General features: G+C 41.1%; 1 protein-coding gene across 1 annotated transcript in view; it reads right to left on the bottom strand.

Annotated features, from left to right (window-relative positions):
• LOC124595480 (tubulin glycylase 3A-like) overlaps window positions 1-23,652 on the bottom strand; it is a 137,185-nt gene that overhangs the window by 76,943 nt on the left and 36,590 nt on the right. The window contains exon 5 of the mRNA XM_047134240.1: window positions 8,470-8,661. Within this exon, the coding sequence (XP_046990196.1) occupies window positions 8,470-8,661 (192 nt within the window). The remainder of the gene's footprint in view (window positions 1-8,469; window positions 8,662-23,652) is intronic.

Raw genomic sequence — 23,652 nt, 5'->3', positions numbered from 1 at the left:
CATCGAGTGACATTATACTGAGTGCACTATTCGAAAATTACCTCGAGCAATTAAAGAGAGAACCGACTCGTGGAGATAACATCTTGGACCTACTGATAACAAACAGACCCGAACTTTTCGACTCTGTATATACAGAACAGGGAATCAGTGATCATAAGGCCGTTGCAGCATCCCTGAATGTGGAAGTTAGTAGGAATATAAAAAAAGGGAGGAAGGTTTATCTGTTTAGCAAGAGTAATAGAAGGCAGATTTCAGGCTACCTAACAGATCAAAACGAAAATTTCTGTTCCGACACTGACAATGTTGAGTGTTTATGGAAAAAGTTCAACGAAATCGTAAAATGCGTTTTAGACAGGTACGTGCCGAGTAAAACTGTGAGCGACGGGAAAAACCCACCGTGGTACAACAACAAAGTTAGGAAACTACTGCAAAAACAAAGAGAGCTTCACTCTAAGTTTAAACGCAGCCAAAACCTCTCAGACAAACAGAAGCTAAACGATGTCAAAGTCAGCGTAAAGAGGGCTATGCATGAAGCGTTCAGTGAATTCGAAAGTAAAATTCTATGTACCGACTTGACAGAAAATCCTAGGAAGTTCTGGTCTTACGTTAAATCAGTAAGTGGCTCGAAACAGCATATCCAGACACTCCGGGATGATGATGGCATTGAAACAGAGGATGACACGCGTAAAGCTGAAATACTAAACACCTTTTTCCAAAGCTGTTTCACAGGGGAATACCACACTGCAGTTCCTTCTCTAAATCCTCGCACAAACGGAAAAATGGCTGACATCAAAATAAGTGTCCAAGGAATAGAAAAGCAACTGAAATCACTCAACAGAGGAAAGTCCACTGGACCTGACAGGATACCAATTCGATTCTACACAGAGTATGCGCAAGAACTTGCCCCCATTCTAACAGCTGTGTACCGCAAGTCTATAGAGGAACAGAAGGTTCCAAATGATTGGAAAAGAACACAGGTAGTCCCAGTCTTCAAGAAGGGTTGTCGAGCAGATGCGCAAAACTATAGACCTATATCTCTGACATCGATCTGTTGTAGAATTTTAGAACATGCTTTTTGCACGCGTATCATGTCATTTCTGGAAACCCAGAATCTACTCTATAGGAATCAACACGGATTCCGGAAACAGCGATTGTGTGAGACCCAACTCACTTTATTTGTTCATGAGACCCAGAAAATATTAGATACAGGCTCCCAGGTAGATGCCATTTTCCTTGACTTCCAGAAGGCGTTCGATACAGTTCCGCACTGTCACCTGATAAACAAAGTAAGAGCCTATGGAATATCAGACCAGCTGTGTGGCTGGATTGAAGAGTTTTTAGCAAATAGAACACAGTATGTTGTTCTCAATGGAGAGACGTCTACAGACATTAAAGTAACCTCTGGCGTACCACAGGGGAGTGTTATGGGACCATTGCTTTTCACAACATATATAAATGAACTAGTAGATAGTGTTGGAAGTTCCATGCGACTTTTCATGGATGATGCTGTAGTATACAGAGAAGTTGCAGCATTGGAAAATTGCAGTGAAATGCAAGAAGAACTGCAGCAGATAGGCACTTGGTGCAGGAAGTGGCAACTGACTCTTAACACAGCCAAATGTAATGTATTTTGAATACATAGAAAGAAGCTTCCTTTATTGTATGGTAGTGGAACAAACACTGGTAGCAGTTACTTCTGTAAAATATCTGGGAGTATGCGTGTGGAACGATTTGAAGTGGAATGATCATATAAAATTAATTGTTGGTAAGGCGGGTGCCAGGTTGAGATTCATTGGGAGAGTCCTTAGAAAATGAAGTCCATGAACAAAGGAGGTGGCTTACAAAACACTTGTTCGACCTATACTTGAGTATTGCTCATCAGTGTGGGACCCGTACCAGGTCGGGTTGCCAAAGGAGATAGAGAAGATCCAAAGAAGAGCGGCACGTTTCATCACAGGGTTATTTGGTAAGCATGATAGCGTTACAGAGATGTTTAGCAAAACTCAAGTGGCAGACTCTGCAAGAGAGGCACTCTGCATCACAGTGTAGCTTGCTGTCCAGGTTTCGAGAGGGTGCGTTTTTGGATGAGGTATTGAATATATTGCTTCCTCCTACTTATACCTCCCGAGGAGATCACGAATGTAAAATTAGAGAGATTCGAGCGCGCACGGAAGCTTTCCGGCAGTCGTTCTTCCCGCGAACCATACGCGACTGGAACAGGAAAGGGAGGTAATGACAGTGGCCAGTAAAGTGCCCTCTGCCACACACCATTGGGTGGCTTGCGGAGTATAAATGTAGATGTAGATGTAGATGGTAGGCACTGGAGTACAGGGCCAGAAAGCGTTGGGGACGGGCGGGCTCACCCGAAATTGGCAGGCCTATGCGGTGTCTGATGACAGCACTGGTGAAGAGCATGCCATCCCCATCTTGATGTCGTCATCAGCAGGCAGGTCCCAGTGCAGGTGCAGCAGTGCCGGACCCACTGCTGATGACAGCTAATGTGAGAATGTAGAGGGGGGTGGGGTGGGGTGGGGTGGGGTGGGGTGGGGGGTGGAAGTGCCTTACCAGAACAGCAGGCTGAAGCAACTGATTCGAGGCCAGAGACAGACCAATGCCCAGTGCCAGGAAGCTGGAACCCCAGGACATTGCACATGGAGGATGCAGCCAATGGGATGGGGGCACCTCCACAGCAGGAAATGAGGAGCTGAGGGATAGGGCAGTGGGGTGGGCTGCAGTGACAGGGTCTGCACTCACAAACTGGTATCTAGCAGGGGTGAAACTGATCAAGATGACATGCCACCAGCCCATTGGCTATATACACATCACACAGATGGTGTCCCCGGTGGTAGACACAGTAGCCGGTATCCCCTTGAGCCAGTGACTAAACCCTCGCACCCACCTCAGTGAACCCAGCGTGAAGCAGCCAGACGAACATGACCGCACCAGGTGCAGTGCACGCCACAGAAGGTGGAGGAGCATGCATGGCTGCCAACTGTGAAGCACCTCAGCTGGACTCTGCTCCCCGATAGGTGTGAAGCGACAGCTACTCAGAAAATGGAGAAGGGCATGGTCCGCCAAAGAATCCACAACGACCATTTTCTTTTGGGACTTGAACGTATGTGTTTGTCATTTTGCCTCACCATTTGATTGAGGATGGAATGGCAGAGCTGTAACATGATAGATACCATGATGGGAACAAAACAATTGAAAGGTGTGAGAAACTAACTGAGGCCCATTATCGGAAACTAAGGCACAAGGTAACCCCTCAATAGAAGAAGAAGAAGAAGAAGAAGAAGAAGAAAAAAACCAAACATAAAAGTGTACAAATTGTGACCTCAGCCAATGTCGATGCACACCAGAGAATGTAAGGAAACTGAGAAAATGCATCCACAACCAAGAGCCAATAGGAATCAAGAAGAGACCTGCAAAGTTACATGAACACATTCCCATGGCATGTGTGGAGTGGGCTTGGGGAACAGAGACACCCTGGGAGCCACTTGTTGTTGGGCACATTGCTAACAAGCTGCGATGAAATGGACAATGTTGCTATCAATCCCTGGCCAAAAAGCTTGTCTCATAGCTAACACTTTACTGCACAAAACTCCCCAACGGCCCTGGTGGATGAACCTTGTGCCACAATGTGATGGGAATGACTACTCTGGGAGAGAGGTCTTCCATGGACAACAGCAAAACTCTGCCAAAAACAGAGAGATAGTACCATAAGGAAAAATAGTTGTGTGGAGGGTTCAAAACCCAACCCAATGGTTTATCTGGCAAGCCCTGTTGAACAAACCAAACCACCTGGCAGAGAACTTGGTCTGCAGCAACAGCAGCTGCTATATGTGAGCTCATGATTGGGAAACCCTTGACTGTGGCCTGAATTTCAGTATCAAGATGGAAGAAAAGCAATTCTTCATGATCAAAGTCAGAAACAGGGTGTACAGGAAAATGGGACAAGGCATCCACATTGGTGTATTTAGATGTGAGTTGAAAATGTATTTCATAATTGTAGTGAGACAAGAACAGCACCCAGCATTGGAGGCAATGTGCTGCCTTGTCAAGCAAAGAAGTGTGAGGGTTAAACAAGGGGTTTATGGTCAACACTAAGATGCAACTTGGAGCCATAAAAAATAAAATAAAAATTGAAAAAATTAAAAAGTTAAATTTCTGGAGAGCCTAGACTACGCAAGAGCCTCTTTTTCCACCTGAGAGTAATGCTTTAGGGCTGGAGTGAGAGATTTAGAGGCAAAAGCAACAGATCATTCAGAGCCATCGGCATACCTGTGGGCAAGGACCATGCTGAGGCCACACTGTAAAGCATCAGTCACCAAAACAACGTGCTGGTTCTGAGAGAATGTAGCTAAACAAGGGCCCAAGAGTAGTTTGGATTACAAGATTTGAAAATCACGTTCACAATCTGGACTTCAGCAAAAACTTACATTTTTGGGTAACAAGGCATGCCCCAGCAGGAATTTATGGTAGTAGGCTATCTTCCCTACAAAGCCCTGAAGCTCCTTTGTGGACAAGGGGTGAGGCACAGATATCACAATGGAGGTGGGGAGAGGGGGGTCCGGCACAGGGCAAACCACATCCTGCAAGACCATGAACACCAAACAAACAACAGAAGGTTGAAAAAACTAAGATTTCATCACATTACACCATAAGCCCACAGACTAAAACAGAAAACAAAGCATGCAAATTCTGCAAGCAATCAGCGGTGGAGGAGCCTGTGACAACAATATCATCCAGATAATTAGTGCAACCCAGGACAGGCATAGTCAATTGCTGTAAAACTTGTTGCAAAATAGCAGCAGTGCTAGCCACACCAAAGTGAAGGCACAAACATTGATAGAGACCAAAAGGAATATTCAAAACCAGAACTTGTCAAGACTCTTCATGAACAGGAACCTGGTTTATTTTCTCCAGAACTGGGTTGTGCAACAGAATTTCAAGCTCATATCGCAAAAAAACAATCTGCCTGCCTCCGTTTCTTAAGGGCCCACCCTGTACCAGTAACTTTACAGGATCATATAAAAGCAGAATTAGATTGTCTCCAACTCCTTGATGTTATTTGACCTATTTCTTCCAGTGAATGGTCAACATCACTAGTGATAGTCAAAAAACCTACAGGTAAATTACACCTCTGCGGCAATTTTAAAAAATTGGTTAATGCACAGTCAATCATTGATGCTTATCATGTTCAGTGCCCTGACAAGCTGTCAGCAAAATTATTGGGGGGGGGGGGGGGGGTCATTATTTTACAAAGATTGATGTGAGAGATACATACTGCCATTACAAATGATATCTAAACACCTTCTAGTTACCAATACATCATTTGGGCTTTATCAATATCAATATCAGCATTTGCCTTTTGGCATAGCAAGCACACCAGCTATTTTTCATTGCTTTTTAGATGACTTATTCCATCAGTTCCATGCTGCATTAACTTCTTAGATGACACAGTAGTGTCTGGCACCTCTACAGAGAGAAATCTGCAGAACCTCTGTGCTCTATTTTCTGTTTTTCTGTCTGTTGGGGTAAAGTGAAATTTGGACAAGATAAAGTTTTTTTGACCATCTATTATTTAATTGGGTTCTGAAGTGTTGCGTGCTAGTATTAAACCATGGTGCCAACATATTGATGCTACTCCCATATTGCCAAACCCCATGTCTGTCAAGGAATTACAGGCATTTTAGGCAAAACTGTATACTACTACAAATTCGTACCAGACATTGCTGCTGTGGCACAACCACTCCATATATTATTACATAAAGATGTTCCATTCCACTGGTCCCTAGCTTGTGATAGGGCATTCAAGATGTTGAAATCTAAGCTGCAGCTGACTCCTCATTTGGTCACTTTTCAGCTAGGCCAGCACCTTGTGCTAGACATGGACGTATCTCAGTGCAGCCTTGGTGCAGTCCTTGTTCATAAGTAAGTGGATAGATCACAACACCCCACTGCATATTCCTCTAAAACCTTAAATTCAGCACAACAGTGTTATTCTCAGATTGAGAAAGAAGCTTCAGCAATCATGTATGCTCTAAAAATTTCATGTTTTTCTACATGGGTCTAAGTTTCACCTGATCACAGACCACAAACCACTGGTGTCTCTTTTTAATCATTCCGCATCCTTGCTGGACAAAGCCACACATCACTCAGAGTGGTGGGCTCTTTTCCTGCCATGATACATTTACAAGATATATTTTCAATGTACGGTGCAACATGCAAATGCTGATGTCTTGTCACGTTTACTGACTGATCCAGACTCAGAGACTGGTAAAGAGGAATTGCTTTGTTGTCATTCAGATGTTGAAGATCAAAATGCTGTTGATGATTTTCCTGTTACTAGCACTAGAACTGCAGCTGCAATAGCCATGGATTCTGTTTTAAGTAAAGTTGTTTCTTTTGAGTGACACAGCTGGCTGCACAAACTTTCAGGCCATGCTTCTGATCCTTTAAGAAATTATTTTGCATTACAAAATTGTCTTTCTGCTAGGGACAGAGTTCTGCTGTTAGCTACAGAGGACATAGCTCCCCAGGTTTTAGTCTCACCTGCCCTTTGAATGTACGTGAATTCATTTCCAAGGCCACTTAACCTCACCTGCCCTTTGGTGTGAGGTTAAGTGGCCTTGGAAATGAATTCACGTACATTTTGTGGGACCTTTTTTGAATGTTTGCTGGCTTGTTGCAACTGATGCATTTTATAAGTTTCTGCACATGTCTGATGGTCTGTTGATTTCTGCAGCAACAACAATTTCAGCTCTGTCAAAAATTTTTGCAACAGAAGTCCTTCCATATATGTTAGTTACAAACAATGACCTCCAGTTCACATCTCAACAATTAGATGATTTTTGTAAAAAAAGCGGTGTTCGCCATATCATGACTCCTCCATTCCACTCTAAGCCAAATGGGGAAGCAGAATGGCTAGTATGAACATTTAAGACTTAGATGAAAAAATACATTTTGAATTTGTCACCAGAAGTGGTTCTTGACCAGTTCCTCAGTCCTTATAGGTTTACCCCTGTTGGAAATAAGAGTCCTGCAGAGTTGTTGCATGGCCAGCAGCTCTGCACTCTGCTGCATCTGCTTCAACTGACGCCAGTACATTCGTTGACACCTGTGTCACAACACTTCCGGCCTGGCAGAGCTGTCTAGGCTCACATTTTTGGCCATCAACTGAAATAGGTGGCAGCTGTAATTGAGAGTCATCATGACTGATGCCTCTACGTTGTCTGCACCACTGAAGGGAGGGCATTGCGACACTTCGGTCATCTATGACCTGGCCATCTCCTACATCGCAGCTGGTGCCCTTGCCTTCTCCATTGCTGCTGCCGATGCCTTCCCAACTTTCTCCTCTGTTGTGGTTGCCTCCTCCAGCTGTCAGGGGCCAAAGCGGGACCCTGGCCCCATGCTGTTGCAGCCGATGCCTTCACCACAACCTCCATAGCAGTCAGCATTGCCTGCTCAACTGGCTTCACCACAGCCTCCTGCAACAGGGTTGGACTTGAACATGGAAACGGAAGCTGTCCTACCATACAGTATTTCACAAGGGGATGGGCACTGTACCTGTCCATGCTGACATCACTTTTGACCCTATGCACCACTGGCAGCATGTTGCATGGTTCAACAACCAATGTTGATGACAGAAGAAATGGATGTGAGCACAGTGCTCACTTTTTCGCAAAGAAAGAGGAGTGCACGTAACCACCAAATTTGTGTGTGCGCCACTTCAAAGTTCACCCATGAAGTGTGTGCTTGATTTGGCCACCAGAGGCCACTCACCCTGCTAGTACAACAGCAGTTGCATGTGTAGCCTGCTGGCTGCACCCCCTGTTAGAACTAATAACTATACAGGCCAGAGCGCAATGCTCTACCGACCACTTTTGTGTTACCTGTTGTAGGTATTTTGTCTCTCATGTGTTTATGCTTTTCCGTGTGATAAAGTTACAGTGTTCTTGGAATAGAAAATGTACATTCATTTTTAACACAAGCCCACTTGATTTGTGACACTAGTAGTATTTATCGGGAAGAATTATCCAGTGCAGGGAAGAACATCATCATTTATCTAACGAATAAGGTAAAACACCAGGAAAGGATTTAACTGTGATTTTGGATTTTTCAGTCTTGCTTTGAGAATACTGGAACTAATTACAGATTTATGCCACAAAGCTATATCAAGGAATATTTTATAATAAAAATTTTATGTAGTCAAAGCTGTTACCTAGATATACACAATATTCTACAATTAAATCAGGCATACTTTGGTAATGACTTCTGTCCACAGATTTATTTCATATATAAGAAGAGTGCTAACATTCAACCAATATTCACTGTTGTATTTAATGTTGTGTCTCATACTACTGTGGGGTCACTTCATCACATTTCAGATACTTTTCTTCATGTTATCACACAGGAAAAGTTAATTGTAAAAAAATTGCATGAAAGAAATAAAAATTAGCTTTTCACCTTGAGTGGAGTTTCCTTGTCATTACACAACAAAGTTGTTTCATCCATAAGCAAATAATACCAAGTCAGATATTGATCCCACTGGTGGTCCCAAATAGTTATTGGTTCATCTTTATCAATATCTTCATGTGATCTTGCACTAATATATTCCCAGCAGCGTTTGATAGCAAAGTGCACAGCAGAATGTGGTATCTGGAAAAAAATTGTGTATTGTGATTTATTAGTCTCATAACTACACAGTCTAAATAATTTGGTTAATGTACAGGAGACATCAGTGAAATATTACAGTTGAAGCTACATCAAATAGTTTACTAAGAGAATGTGTCAAAAATATCAGATTTTGGTTAAAGTAGTTCAAAATTCTCAATGTGAATTGAACTTCTTGAGCTGTAGTTAGAGTGGGTACTGCTGACACATATTTGTAAGGCCAGATCTTCCTCTGAATTTTTAGGAAAATATAATAGCCTTCAAGGCACAAATATGTGTCACTGTAATAGAAATGTTAGCTTACTTTACATATTTCCTTGAAGTAACTTGCCATTATGCCCTTTTTCATACTTTGTAGCAAGATAGTTGCACACTCGGACACAATTATTATAACTAAATATTTTCAGTTTTAACTAAATATTTTCATTTTAGTACATTTTATGTAACAGAAAGTCCATGATAGGACTTTCCATGAGACTGATTGTATATTCTTCATATACTGTAATTAACACAGTCATAGACATTAACTTTGGAAATAAATTAAGGAGCCTCTTTCAGAACATGTCAGTATTTATTTTCATAGATCTCAGATCCTTCTGTTAAAATATTTCGTCCGAAAGACTACAAATTTATGGAGGTATCACTCTCATCATTGTAGTTTGGATTGGGCTACAAAACTGTATTGTCACTAGCAAGCATGTAAGAGAAAATGAAAAGGACACTCGAAAATAGATTTCATCACAAAAATTAATTATCAACAACATTAAAATTAGGTTGAAAAATAAACGGTTGCAAAAATATTGGAGGTTTACTAACAAATACCATACACATGCACACAAATGCATAAAATACGGTATGTTCCACGCTTGACTGATAAAAACTAGCCTACTCAAAAAACTACTCCTTCCCCTGCTTTCCCTATTCCACAATAATTTAGGTTAGTGGTCAATAGAAATGTAAATTTACAAGGCCTATGGCACTTTTAACATCATCAGTCAAAATGGTGGGCCAATACTGAGTCAAATTATGAACTGTCTTTCTATCAGCAAACAAGCTGCAGCTGATCAAAATGTAGCATGTTTATATGTGTACATCACAGAACTACTCTCATGCTCGCATCAGAGAAGAATTGCATGCATGAAATCCTAATGCCTAAGTTAAAGACACACCAAAATAAGTTCACATCAATTGAGAGACCAAAAAATAGCCAACTGATCTTAAACATTAATAAATGTAATGTAATATGCATAAATAGAAAAAAAACAGATACTGTTTGTCTATGTGAGTAGTCACAACCATCAAGTTTCAAACTGCCTGGAGTGATTTAAGGTGGTATTAAAACTTAAATCTAACTGCACAGCACATGAAAAGGATCCTAAGTAAGTGTAATTTATCATCAAGGAGGTCACTTATTAACATTCTGAGCCATGCTGCGGCTCGTGTTGATGCTGTTTGTCAGTTTCCGTCCTCTGCTGGAGGCCAGACCATATCCTACAGTTGACATGGTTGCAGTTGTTTGTCTTCTTTTTGTACTGACTGGTGCCACTTGGTTTTGCAAGCGTTGCCTGTCCACTAGTGGCAGCAGCGGCAGTTATCTATATGTAGTAACTGTGGCCCTATCTTTGGGGCAACATCATGCTTCTTCCAGGTTGAGTCAGTGGCAGTTCGGTTGGAGACTCAGGAGGAGCCAGGTCCGCACAGTGCCGGGACCGCTGGTGGCGTGCATAGACTGCCGGATCAAAGGCCTGTGGTCACAAGAGTGCACGACCTCATTGTAAACTGGCTCGTGCAAGCCTTAAGTTGAGTGCATTTGGATTCAAGTAGAGAAACCTCCACCATTGTGTGATCTTCCGATTCTCCAGTGACTTGGGTTTGTGTTGCTGCTCGTAGTGTTCTGAGGTGAAGAGCAGTGAGTGGAGTGCTTGGCGAAGGTGGATATGATTAGTTTTCCTGGACTTCTAGTTACTATTTATTGGGTTCAGTTTGTTACTATTTGTTAAGTTCAACCAGCAGTATTTTTCCCACCTCATGGCCACTAATGCCCCAGTTACCTGCCCTGGGGTTTAGTGTATGTAATGGCAGTGTACGTTTCCTGGCCTTGCCACAGCTGTCCAGTGAGGCGTGTAGTTTTGACAGCATTCTTGATTGTAGGTTGGTTGGTGATTCTCCTACTCTGGTGGTAGTGATTCCTTTCTTGTTCTGGGTGCTCTAAGCACAATATTCTGCGGATGGAGTCTCACTCTTCATTTGGCTTTATGCAGCAGAATTTTATTTGCTTTATCATTCTCTCCAGTTCATATGTATGGACATTTACCTTCCTTATCCTACTCGCAAAATCCTCTAAGGCTTCCCTATTCCTCTTCGTAACAGTTGCACCCAAAAGAACCCTGATCATTCCCCTTTCTGGAGGGTTGTCTGAGGATGCATTATTGCTCATGTAGGACCTGACAATGATGGCAGGTATGAGTCATTGATCAAAAAGTCTGTTATTACAGGTGGCAAAAAAGTGAAAGAAGCGAAACCTTTTTAAGATGTTCAGAGACACTGAGGAGTGCAGAGACATTTAAGCAGTTGAAGCGGGGCCTCTGCAGAGGTATAAGAAACACAAGAGTGCCAGGTTCTTTTGGGAGTGACTGAGTACTGGTATGAAGAGGAATACGGAAGCCTTATGTGATTTTGCCAATAGGATAAGGAGGGTAAATGTGCATACATATGAACTGGAGAGAATGATGAAGCAAATAAAATTTTGTTGAAGAAAGGCAAGCAAAGAGTGCTCAACTCTTTCCTAAGTGGCTTACCACCTGGTATGTCAAGAAGAGTAAGCACCGGGGCTCTAAGGGTCTCCATTCTGCTGCTAGGGGATCTGCCGGGAGATCAATGTGCCAACAGGTGTATGTGATAGGTGTTCAGTGTTCTCTGCCAGTGTAAGATGTTGCAGATGTGGATGAACAGGACAGTGCTGTCAGCCTCAGTGGGCTAAAGGTAATATGTAACAGCAGCAGAATGGTAATAGTGGCAGACAGAGAGGAAGTAAGCAGTCATTAAATACAGTAGAGAACCCAAAGTCTGCTGAAAGGCATTCCCGTTAGACTCAGATGCAACAAGGACATATGCAGTGGCAGAATGTGCAATAATATGTGCTATAGCTGGCAAGAAGTATAAATTTTTGTAGGACAAAGAGGTGCAGGATAAGTAACTAGTAGCGACTCATAATTGAGACAGCATAAGAAGATTCCTGATAGCTTCCAGCACTGTTGCCAGCTTTAAAATGTGAATTGCTAATGGTTGCAGGCAAAAAGAGCAGCCATCTACAAATCTATGACAATGATGATGTGTTGCCATAGAGATGTTTGGAAAATCACATTAATGGTTGATGTAGGCGCATGAAGCTGACACGCCCAGCCTATTGCAGCTGTCAGGGATCACTTTTTGTAAACTCAACTATAATGTATCAGAAGTGATAGACCCCACCATGCTGTCTGTTGCATGGTATGGGAGTTAATGATGTAAGGTCACTGGGGTAAGTGGAGACAGATTTTCAAGTGGATGTAGTTCAGTTTAAATAGTGCATGGAAATAATGCCTCATGTAAGCAGGAGTTACAGCATGATCCTAGAACTGGACCTTTTGTATCTACATCATGCCAAAATTGACCTTCATCCACATTAGGTGGAATTAGTGAGAAAACATTTCAATTAGGAGAACCTGTTGCCAGTGTAGAACTGTTGCAAGGTGTGTCTTCATATTCGGCAATCTGATTAAATTGCATACAAAAACACTAAGGCTTGATTCACATTATTTTTTGTTAGGTGGCATCAAAAGTTTTTCTGGGTGAGTGTGGAGCCAGACTTAGCTGTCAATATGATGTGTTACATTCAATGACCTGTATTTGTAAAAGGACTACAGTAAGTGTATAGGAGAGAGATGGGGGAAGGTAGTACCCACAAATCTAGATAATTTTGGCACTGAGCAGATAAAGTTGAGTTAGTAACAAGTTTGGACATTCTGGAGTACACAGAGAGTGTAGACCATGAGCAGCCACTTGCTACCGCTAAGACTGCATTACATAAGAAGGTGGAGCACATGCAAGTGGACGAGTTACTGTTGGAGTTCGACGACTTGTTTTTTCCTTGGGGCTCGTTCCCAGTGATGTCTAGCAGCTGTCTGATGGCATAATAGAAGAGAGCAATGGTCCATGGGGCAGAAGTTGTGGTTGCGCCCAATAAGTCTATGAAAGTCCTAAGGAGTACAGGTTCTGCTGTGATTACCGTCATCTTAATAGTAAAACATGGCAGATGCATACCCCTTACCCAACATCACTGAGACCACAATAACTTGGGGTAGTGCCAGCATTTCTGTACCATGGGCTTAAGAAGTGGATACCATTAATTCAAGACAGCATTCTCGGTACCCTGAGGTATGGGTGGATGCCATTTGGGTTGAAGAATGCTCCTGCAATGTTTCAGTGATTGTTGGATTGAATACTGAGGGGACTGAAGCCTTGCTGATGCCCAGTATACCTAGACAATATAAATGTGGTCCCAAAGTCACGGACGAACGCAGGCAAGGCTGAGAGAGATTGTGGACAGCACATCTGAGGTTAAGTATGGAAAAGTGTCATTTTGGTTTGGAGGAAGTATGTTGTGGGGGCGTGTGATCAGCAAAGATGGGGCAAAAATGGAGCCAAGACTGGCATAGGCAGCACAAGATTTCCTAGTTCCTATGTCAAGTAAAGACCTACAATCATTTTTCACAACTCACAAATGATAATGGGAAACTTGTGAGGGAGTCTGCAGATATAGCATGACCACTAATGCAGCTGTTGCAGAAAGATATAAATTCATTGGACGGAGGAACATCAGGGCATATTTGAGAAGTTGAAAAAAGTTTTAACGTCAAGTCCAGTTTTAATTTTTCCAGATTTTCAGAAGGAGTTTGTGCTTTCTTGTGAAGCGTCTAACCACACTTTGGTGTGTGTCCTGAGTCAAGAGAGCATGGTGAGGAGCATCCTGTGGCTTACACATTGAGACATCTTAACAGAACAGAGGAAATATATTCTACCATCCAGAAAAAGATGCTTAGTTTGATAAATTGAGTCATGTATTTTTAGTGTTGTCTTTATGGGAAGAAATTTAATGTAGTGACTGTCCACACCATTCTGGAATTGTTACTGGGGTTAAAAGATCCATCCAGCAGACTAACAAGGTGGGCTTTAAGATTCAGTGAGTTTGATTAAAGAAACACAGGCGTGCAGATGCTTTGAGTTGAAAACTAGCAATAGCAAAGTACTGGGTCATTGTCTTGCTGAATGCAAACAGTGCAGAACACTGACTGTGACTGCAGGCTATACAAAATGCAATCACACTTCAGCATGTGTGATGGTCTGTTGTGTAAGGTGACTAGGTTAGGGAGGTGGGTAGTGGGTGCCAGCTAAATTGAAGGAGGAAGTCCTGAGAGAGGTGCATGATCATGTGTTACATGGTCATTGAGGGTGCAGAGCAACAAACTGAAACATGGGTAAGAGATACTGATGGAAGGGACGAAAGGAAGATGTGGATCAGTATGTGAGATGATGTGTGCAGTGTGCACCGTGTGTGCACTTGAGTCATAAACAAATACCATTACAGAGACTGCCAGAAGTTTCAAAGCCATTTGAAATAATTGTTGTGGAGGTGTTAGGATCACTTAACCAAACTCCAGCAAGGAACCATTTTGTGTACACAACAATACATCAGTTTTCTCAGTATGTTTAGACAATTGCTAAGCTGAACCAGCAAGCAGTTACAGTCTCAAAAGCAAACAACTGGATACTTATGTTTGGGGTGCTGGGGATGATGATTACAATGTGTGTGTGTGTGTGTGTGTGTGTGTGTTTGTTTGCTTCACCCACAGTCAAACAGTAGGGGGATGGGTACATTGAATGATCAGAAGGATGTTAATCTGTTGACTGCTACAGATGTGCTCTTTGCATTCCATGTTGACAAGGACGGGTTCTTGGCAGTTGGACTGACTTTTTGAAACAATGTATAAAGTGGTGTATGTTGAAGTACCAGTGATCACAGCCAGCAGCCATTCACCCATGTGGTCCCTTGTTATGTGTGGGGGAGAAAAAAAATCTAAATTTGCGTGATGCTCTACACATCCAAGAAAAGAATGGTACATAGTCTGGCTGTGCAGGGTAAGATTAAGGGACAGTTCTCACATGCAAGAAGTTGTGGATTAAAATATTGTCAGGCACTTTGACACTTTTTTTATTTTTATATCATTACTGAAATGACTTGGTTCATTTTTTATTCAATTAATTGATTTAAATGTATTTTTTAAAATTCATATTCCTTCATCATGTCATTATAACCATCATATTAACCTTTTCATCTGCTTTCATTTTTTCTTCCTCTCAGTCTTTTTCCACTTGGAATCTTTGTTCAAGCAATTTTAATTACTTTCATGTATTACTTTCAATTTAATTTCTTCCATTTGATAATTCTACATTCTCATCTATGTTACTGCTTCCATTATTTCTATTTCTGTTTTTGCTTCAATTTCATTTTACTGGTAATCCCATATTTTGTTTAAATCTTCATCTGCCTTATTTTGTCCATAGTGCAATAAGGTTGTATGTTACAATGTTTGTATGAGAATTAGTGTCCAAAAAAATGTATATCTTGGAACAAAAAATACCTTTTTGATACCACTGAAGAAGCAATATAAATAGAATATTTTGTCTTTTGTTTTTTAACAAATAGATTGACATTTTTCACTGTTTAAATATTGTGATCGATAAATAAGAAAAATTAAATACACATGCACAAAGATTCCAAGTGAAAAAAGAGAGGAAAAGAAGAGAGCACTTTAAAATCATTAATATGGTTATTAAAACAACATGACAAAGGAACATAAATAAAAAATCATCAATAAAATTTAAAAATAAAAAACTTAACAGCACCAGATGAGATTTGGACACACAATTTTTTGTGTATGATGACGGAACCTTAACCATTGTGCTACAGAAAACCCGTAGAGAATCATGCAAAATTCGAAAATTATTTATTTATTTATTTTTATTGTTTATTTTTTCCCTGCCAGTTACTAGCAAATGAGGACCTACTATGGTGGATGGTTGCTGGGTGTGATATCTGGGACTCTAACATACATCACTGTATAGACTGTTTCAAAAAGTTGATCGCATCAATGTGGATCTCTCCTGGTGTGTGAGGCTTTGTTGTCGCAGTACTGCTTGCAAATGTTGCTATCTGTGCTGAGAGATGGTGTTCTGGCTGTTATGAAATACTTATCATCCAGTTCTAAGAAAACTACTTGGTGAAAAAATTTGCACATCTTAAAAGTCTAACACCTTTACTCAATAAAGAACTGAATTTCTTTTTGTTATTCACCATAGTTACTGTGCTGCATCAAATTCAGTAAGGCATTCCAAGAAATTTTAAAGAGTTTTCAGAGGTAAAAACACATTACATAAACTATGTGTATGGTCGATTTTAGCTCATAATTGCTATGTCAAAGAAGCAAATATGTTTTGTGATAAATACTTGAAAATTTTTTATTCATCCATTTATGGACATTACTCATCTGTAGCAGTCAAACAGTCAGTAGGATTGGATGCATAAACAGTTCAACAGGGTTTAGGGAACACCCAGAGACCACAATTAAAAATGTTGTCAACATCCAGGAGCAGTGGAGCATGACGAGTTAACCAGTCCACAGCTGTCAAAGGGTAGCTACTATATAAATAATGACTCAAACACATATCTCTAATTTGTCGTGTTGGCGTACAATTCAATGGTCCATGATAAAAAAAGGATTTCTCCATATGAGGTAGTATATGGCAGGAAATGCCATCACCATCTGTTATAATTAAGGTAAGATGGAGCAAGGACGGAGACTCTGTCTATGATTTAACAAGAATGATGTGAGGAATATGGAATTGGATGCTGAAGGTATATACAAAGTTACTTGAAGGACAGGAGGAAGCTGTGAAACACAGAGGGAGCTTACCATGTTACAGGGTAGGGCAGTGGGTAATATTATTGAGTCCTCACACATCGAAGGGTAAGGCTAAGAAATTGTTATGAGGTGTCAAGGACCATACCAATTGGTAGAAACCACATCACCAGTGAACAATGGCCAACAGTTGCCAGTGAGGTCAACAACAGTGAATTTTGATACCTCTGACCGTTCCAAGACACTCCAAAGTTGATCCCAGGAGTGTTAAGAATGGAACCTGAGGAGGACACAAGGAAGAATAAGTGGAGGAGTGGACTTGAGAATGTGAATGAATCTGTTGGGGAGATGGCCTGTGTGTTGGGGTCAAGAGAATGTCACAGGTATTTTGTTGTGTTTTATCAGTAAGCACATGTGAGGTGTCAGATTATAATGTAATAAGGGTTAAGGAAAATGTTTTTGTGTTACAGTACAGATTTTTTGAATTTTCTTTGTATGGGAGTATTGAGTGATGGCAGTAGCCTTCTGAGGCGGTAGGGAGGATGATGATAATCCCTATCCACAGGTTTCTGTACACCCTGAGGTGGAGGATGGAATGGATGTCAGTTGTGGCAGTACTGGACCTCTTCTCCTGGAGCAGAGTGGGAGTGCTACAGAATTCATAAATGGAGGGAAAGGTTCCTTTTGCCAAGCAAGAGGACGTGATGGATTCCAGCCATCAATGGATGCTGAGTTTTATTTTTAATGCATGGAATTCCTGACTGATGTGAGGAGGCTGGAGGAGGTGTTTTCCAGCTCTGACAGTCAGCCAAGAGCAGGGGTTTGGCTGGGGAAGTTTCTGCTGGGAAATGTGGGAAGTTGCATACACCTTATGAAATATTATGGGAACAGATATAGCAAGCAGTGGAAGTGATGTAGCATTCACTATGTTGATGGACGAGGGGTTGGATAGACAATGGGGAAAGAACAACATATGCCAGTGACATCAGAGGATTGAACAGGACAGCAGGTGACATAACAGGGCCAATCTTCCATCTAGAAGCCATGTTTATGGGAATTATACAGTTGAACATGAGACAGCTGCAGTTGTACAGGCCAGACAAACCACTAGAGTCAGTCCTGATGCATAATCTAACCTTCTTTAATGATACACTGAAACCAGACCTGATCAATTCCTGAACCAATCACTAGCTACACAAGAAGAATGGATTTCAGCAAACAGGTGATGCAGCATGTTAAGCAATTCAGGAAACGGGAACGATGAGTGACTGTAACCTTGTGCATCACAATACCTAGTTCTGTAGTGAATCTGACTCTGCTGTGCATAGCCTTCATCCATCTGAGACAGAGAGCTGTCCATCAACTTGATCTACCAGTGGTACACAGTCTGGTAGACTGGATCCCAAGAGCAGGACCAAGAGTAAATGTCGAATTCTGTAGTGTGAATGTTGATGAAAAATGAATTCCCTAGTATGTAGGAGGATATACTTCCATGGAACAAGCCATGAACATTTGTAAAGAGAAATGCCAAAGGCACATGCCTGGCAGGATATAAAACAGAGTCAACTGCTGTGTGCCAAACTGGACGCGTGTACAATGTGTGGACCAAGGCTTGAACTGCCTCAGATTTGCCCGGTGCTTCTTAGATGTACTTAATACAGTGCAAAATTTCATTTAACATTGCAGGGCAGCATTTTTTGGTTTGCGTGACTTTCTACAGTGCGGCAGAATCATGGTGTCAGCACTGTTTACTCTTCACTATTGTTCTTGGTATAAATGAAATTCACAGGTCCACTGGCTGTTTGCACAAAAAGAGGCAGACTAGCAATCTATCATTACAAGCCTTTAAAGATGAATGGAAATGACAGAAGAGAAGGGGTCCGGGTCTTGTTGAATGGCCAGCAGTGTGGAATGCTGACAGGGACTGCAAGCTATACAAAATGTAATCCCAGTTCAGTATGTATGATGGTCTATTGTGTAAGATAACTAAATTGTGGAGGTGGGTAGTGATGCCAGCTAAGCTGAAGGAGGGTGTCCTGGGAAGAGGCACATGGTCATACATTATCTGGTTCTGGATGGTGCAGAGCAGCAAGCTGAAGAGTGGCTGAGAGATATTGGTGGAAGGGACAAAAGGGAGATGTGGATTGGTATCTGTGAAACTGTGTGCAGTGGGCTGAAAATGATGATTCCAGACAAAGGGACAAATTTTATGTCAGACTTGATGAAGGAATTATGTTACTTGTTACATGGGAAGAAACTGAAAACTAGTCCATTCCACCCACAGCCAAACGGTAGGATGGAGTGGGTGCATTGTATGTTTGGAAGGATGTTAAGCACACCATAATGGCTGAGACACATATCTCTGATTTGACATGTTGGCATACAATTCAAAGATCCATGCTAATAAAATAAGAACTTCCAATATATATTACATGATATACAATTGCATATCCAATGAGTATCACAGATTTGCTATGGAATGACATTACAACGCCACGCAGAAGGAAATTAAAAATTTAGTTGACAGTGAAAGAGCAAAAAATTACAATGACCAACAAGCATGATTCATTACTCTGTACATCAGTAAGCACATATTTGTGATTTATGGGACACATTTAAAAAGAAAGTTCTGACAAAACACACTGTCTGTTTCCCCGAACTGAATGGTGATAAAGAAGACACAAAGTATTACAAGGCTAGTTTTATAAAGGTTTTGGGGACACTGCCAATCTTACATATGTTTTCAAGACCATTTAATGTTTCACTTGAAAATGCCCTTATGCATGAGCAGGCGGAACTGATTGATGCCAATGTTATTCCCACTTAAAAGACATATTCTTTTACGTTGAAACTGTCCATGAGGGCTACATTGTTTTCCTTGGGAAGAGTTTCCATGCCTCCATAATGAAATTGCAAACACAATAAAATGCTCTGATCAACATATGTGTATGAAAGACTTTTTTAGATTGTAAAACTAAGTAAGTCACGATTACATGGCAACCAGAGTGTGAAAAGATGTAAAATGATCTAAGCCTGTCAATATGCTGATAGTTTTCATTACATAAAAATTATATTATGTCTTCAGTGAACCACAAATAATTAAATAATGCTGAAAATGTGTTTCTTTTTGTGATTTATGTTGTTGAGAAATGTCAAACCAAGTCATATGTAATGCAACTGCGTTGCTGTTTAAACGCTGCACTCTTGCAGTTTCCCCCTCTTTCTCCTCCTCACGCTCATACAGAGTGACATGGTGATGGGAGAAGTGTGCAGCCAGGAAGACAACAACAGCACTGCTGTCCTTGATGTAAAACATATAGGCACGATGCAATGGGTTTCCCAGAGAAACTAATGGAATATTCAGTTGGGCAGGAATCAGCAACTTAATAGAGTAACAGGAAGTTTAGTAAGTGTGATTTGTAGGTTAAATGCAGTCTTTGAACCTTGTGGGTTAAGCTGCCAGACACTCTGCAAATGTGATACGCTGTTGCAGATTGGTCTTAAGTGAGACATGGGGAACTGAGTGTTTCTGTGGAGAGGGGCAGTGTTGTGCTGCTGCCACTTTATTGGCAAATGTGTTAGAATATGCTGTGAAGTATTGCAGCAGCTGCTGGTAGATGATGAGCACAGGGTGCTGTCTTCCTGGTATAGCAACAGAGCTGTTGAAATACTGCAAGATAAGCAAGGCTCTCTTGGTGAAACATGCCAGCGTAGTGGTAATGCATGGTTTTGCAGTACAGGCAAGAGAATTTCTTACCAATGGGTTCCTGTGGTGTTTCTGAGAATGTGACATTGGCATTACAGGTGCAATGCTATCTTGTATAAATAGCTGTCATTTTTGTAGCAGATTCATTTGCAGGCCAGCAGTTCTACCAGGACATGGGGGTTAGGGGGCTACACCAGATGAGAAGATCACATGGGGCCACCAGCAGCAGTCAAGAATTCTGGGGCCTACAGCAATACAAGTCTCCTGCATGAAGTCCACCTTCCAGACCTACAAGTGCCAATGGCACAGTGGGCCATCACAGGCTCATTCTATTGGAAAGTCAGACTCCTACTCAGGTAGCAGCGGGTCATACTGCATGCAAAGTAGCCGTCTTTCACCACTGCAGTGTGTGTTCCACAGGCTGCATGCCCATGGCTGCTGCGATTCAGTCATTCATCGCAGATCTGGCTACCATAGCAAGATTCCTGAATATCTTGGCGTGATGCTAATGCAAGGTGTGACACAACTCATGCAGTGGGGTCACATGCCACGGACTTAGCACAGACATCAATGTAGATGGGCACATATGTTGCAGTCAGCTGGCTAGAAGTTGGTTGTTACCTTGCCAGTCAAATGGATCTCCCAATGCAGAGTGGGGGCAGGGTTGCTAGACTGCACTGATGTAGCATAAATGAACCAGTAAAATGAAGTGTTAATTTCATCAGCCAAATCACACAGGACCTTCAGTGGCTTGCTATCCCGTCTCAACCCTCTGCCGCCTGCTGTCCCGAATCACAGCCACTTCTCCATCCAAAGAGTCAGTGATAAAGGTATAAGAACTTCTAGCTGCATACTGAATATGTATTCTGGATTGTTAATGTTGGGACAAAATGAATGTAATTGGCCCCTTTCACTAGTTTTCCTGCTTGTAAGAATTTAGGGCGATAGATTGTCTGCTTTTACAGCTACTTTCATGCGTTACTTGTTAGCTGCTTCTTTAATATCTGATGTGAGCCTCTTCCTACCAGATCAGTTTAAGTGTAATCCATGCATTGTAGAACTAGTTTTTCCCTAACTATTTATGTCAAGATGTCATAAGTTTTTAAACTTCACATAGAAGTGCTACAATTTTTGATACATTTGTCGAATTTCATTATACATCAGTCCATCAAGTCAAATCTCATCAGTGCATGCCTGTCTTCAAATATTTTGACTTTACTCCCATGGTGTTTTATTTTTTGTGTGGCTGCAGAACTGTTCTTTGTAGATTTTGTGTTTGTTTTTGGAAGTCCACTTTTACATCTGATTTTTAACACAGCAGTACTGTCTTCTACATTCTCAGACACAAACTTTTTAGTGATTATATTTTAAATGTGTGTAGAGCTTGTTTAGGGTCTACTATTGTTCATTTTTTTCTTAATTTCCCTTCTTTGCTTAGATGTGAGCTAAATGTTTTGAAACACTTATTTTCATCCACTGCTGGTCCCCAGAATTTTGGACCTGTGTTCTAGAGCAGCACATTTCATTAGTAACATTTCAGTATCCATTTTGCAACACTTGAATTATTGAACCTTTGTCTCTGATAATGTTTAAATACTTTTTTTCACTTGTTTCTGTTACACAAGCATCATATGACCATGGGTTGCCCACAGTTACCAATTTTGTGTTAACTTTGCAACAGTTTTTGTGTAACCATTATTTACAACATTGGTATTGGAACCCTTTATGACTTTTCTGTGACACAACTTGCAATTATTACAACGTTTTACTTCATTTTCATCAGTTACATTGCAGCAACTTACACCTACTAGCCTGATTGGTGCTATCTTGAAATGATAAAAAAAATTATAGAAATTGTTAAATAACAGCCAATCCCAGTGCAAAATGATAATGGGGAATTTTACCACAAAATTATGGCAAAAACTAAAGAACAATTCATCAGTGAGAAATTTTGACTACGATAAAAAAATAAAAAAATATAATAAATTAATTAAAAAAACTCAGAGTTTATACAATGAAGGATTCACTGATAATGACAACATGTTAGTCCATAACACATTCTTCTAGAAGTATTTGAGAAATATAAGATTTTATTTAAGAATACAAAAATCCTAGAAACAGAGATTGCACTGATATAGGTGTTGTTCTGAAGGTCAGTGGTTAGCTCCATCGCAACACCTGATGCATGTGGAAGTACTCGTATTTGACAATGCACTTCCAGCCAGTGTAGCCAGGCACCAACTGGCTACAGAATTTTTTTGAGTATAAACCATCGCTAAAAGCTATGGAGGTAGGGATTTGAAAATGCTCAGTCTGGTTTGATTTTCCATACACAAATGGGTGACCTAAAGTAAGTAACATGGCCCAATGGCTGTTTGAAAAATTACACTTGAAGAAATTGGATCTAACAGGCTATCAATGTATGACTTACAGATCACTGTATTTCAAACTGGCTGATGATCAGACATGGTTACAGAGAATGATGGCCACAAATGAATCAGCCAACTTCTTGCACTCAAATAGTGAATTCAGAAACATTACAATTAGTCACTCTTGTCTGAGTTTGTGAATGGTAAGTATGCTCAATGTTCCTTTTAAGTACCACATATGCATTTTCAACACACATTAGTGCCTTTAGGTACTGCATTACAAACAAAATGTGGGAGGGAACAAAATAACAGACATTTAAATGAAGACACTGGACTGGAAAATGTATGAATAGACTTGAAGAAAAAACCTCATCATATGACACCCATACACAGTTTTGAAGGATAAGTTACATACAAAGGCCAGCCTCAAATATGGAAAACCTGTGCTTCCACAGACCATCACAAACACAACTGTCCAGTAATTGTAGGAAAGCAAAGAATATAAGAAAAATGTAAATCATAGAACCACCTACAAGTGCACAGCCTTTGGAAACATGGCTACATCACCTCGCCACTATACACACACACACACACACACACACACACACACACACACACACACACAGGTCAAATCTTCTGAGCTGACAGCCACACCCTTGTGTAACAATGAATAATCCAAATGTGCGTCTCAAATGGCAAACCACCATCAAGAGTAAGAAACTTATGATCTGACAAGTGAGAGAATGCAAGTGCAAGCTTTCACAGCCTTGGCAGGTCAAACTGCTCAATAGTGAAATATAATGTCACTACATGATGCCTCATTGGACTGCACCTGTACAACACCTGATGGGTCCATTTTTACAGCCCATATTGCTATGTGATACACCCATCACAAACATTCATAATCAAGCTGAGTCTTTATAGTTGCCTAGAGAGAATACAG

This window comes from Schistocerca americana, chromosome 2, assembly GCF_021461395.2.
Source record: "Schistocerca americana isolate TAMUIC-IGC-003095 chromosome 2, iqSchAmer2.1, whole genome shotgun sequence".
NCBI classification, from domain to species: domain Eukaryota; kingdom Metazoa; phylum Arthropoda; class Insecta; order Orthoptera; family Acrididae; genus Schistocerca; species Schistocerca americana.
The sequence above is the reverse complement of the archived record's forward strand: the minus strand, read 5'-3'. Positions and strand labels throughout refer to the sequence as shown.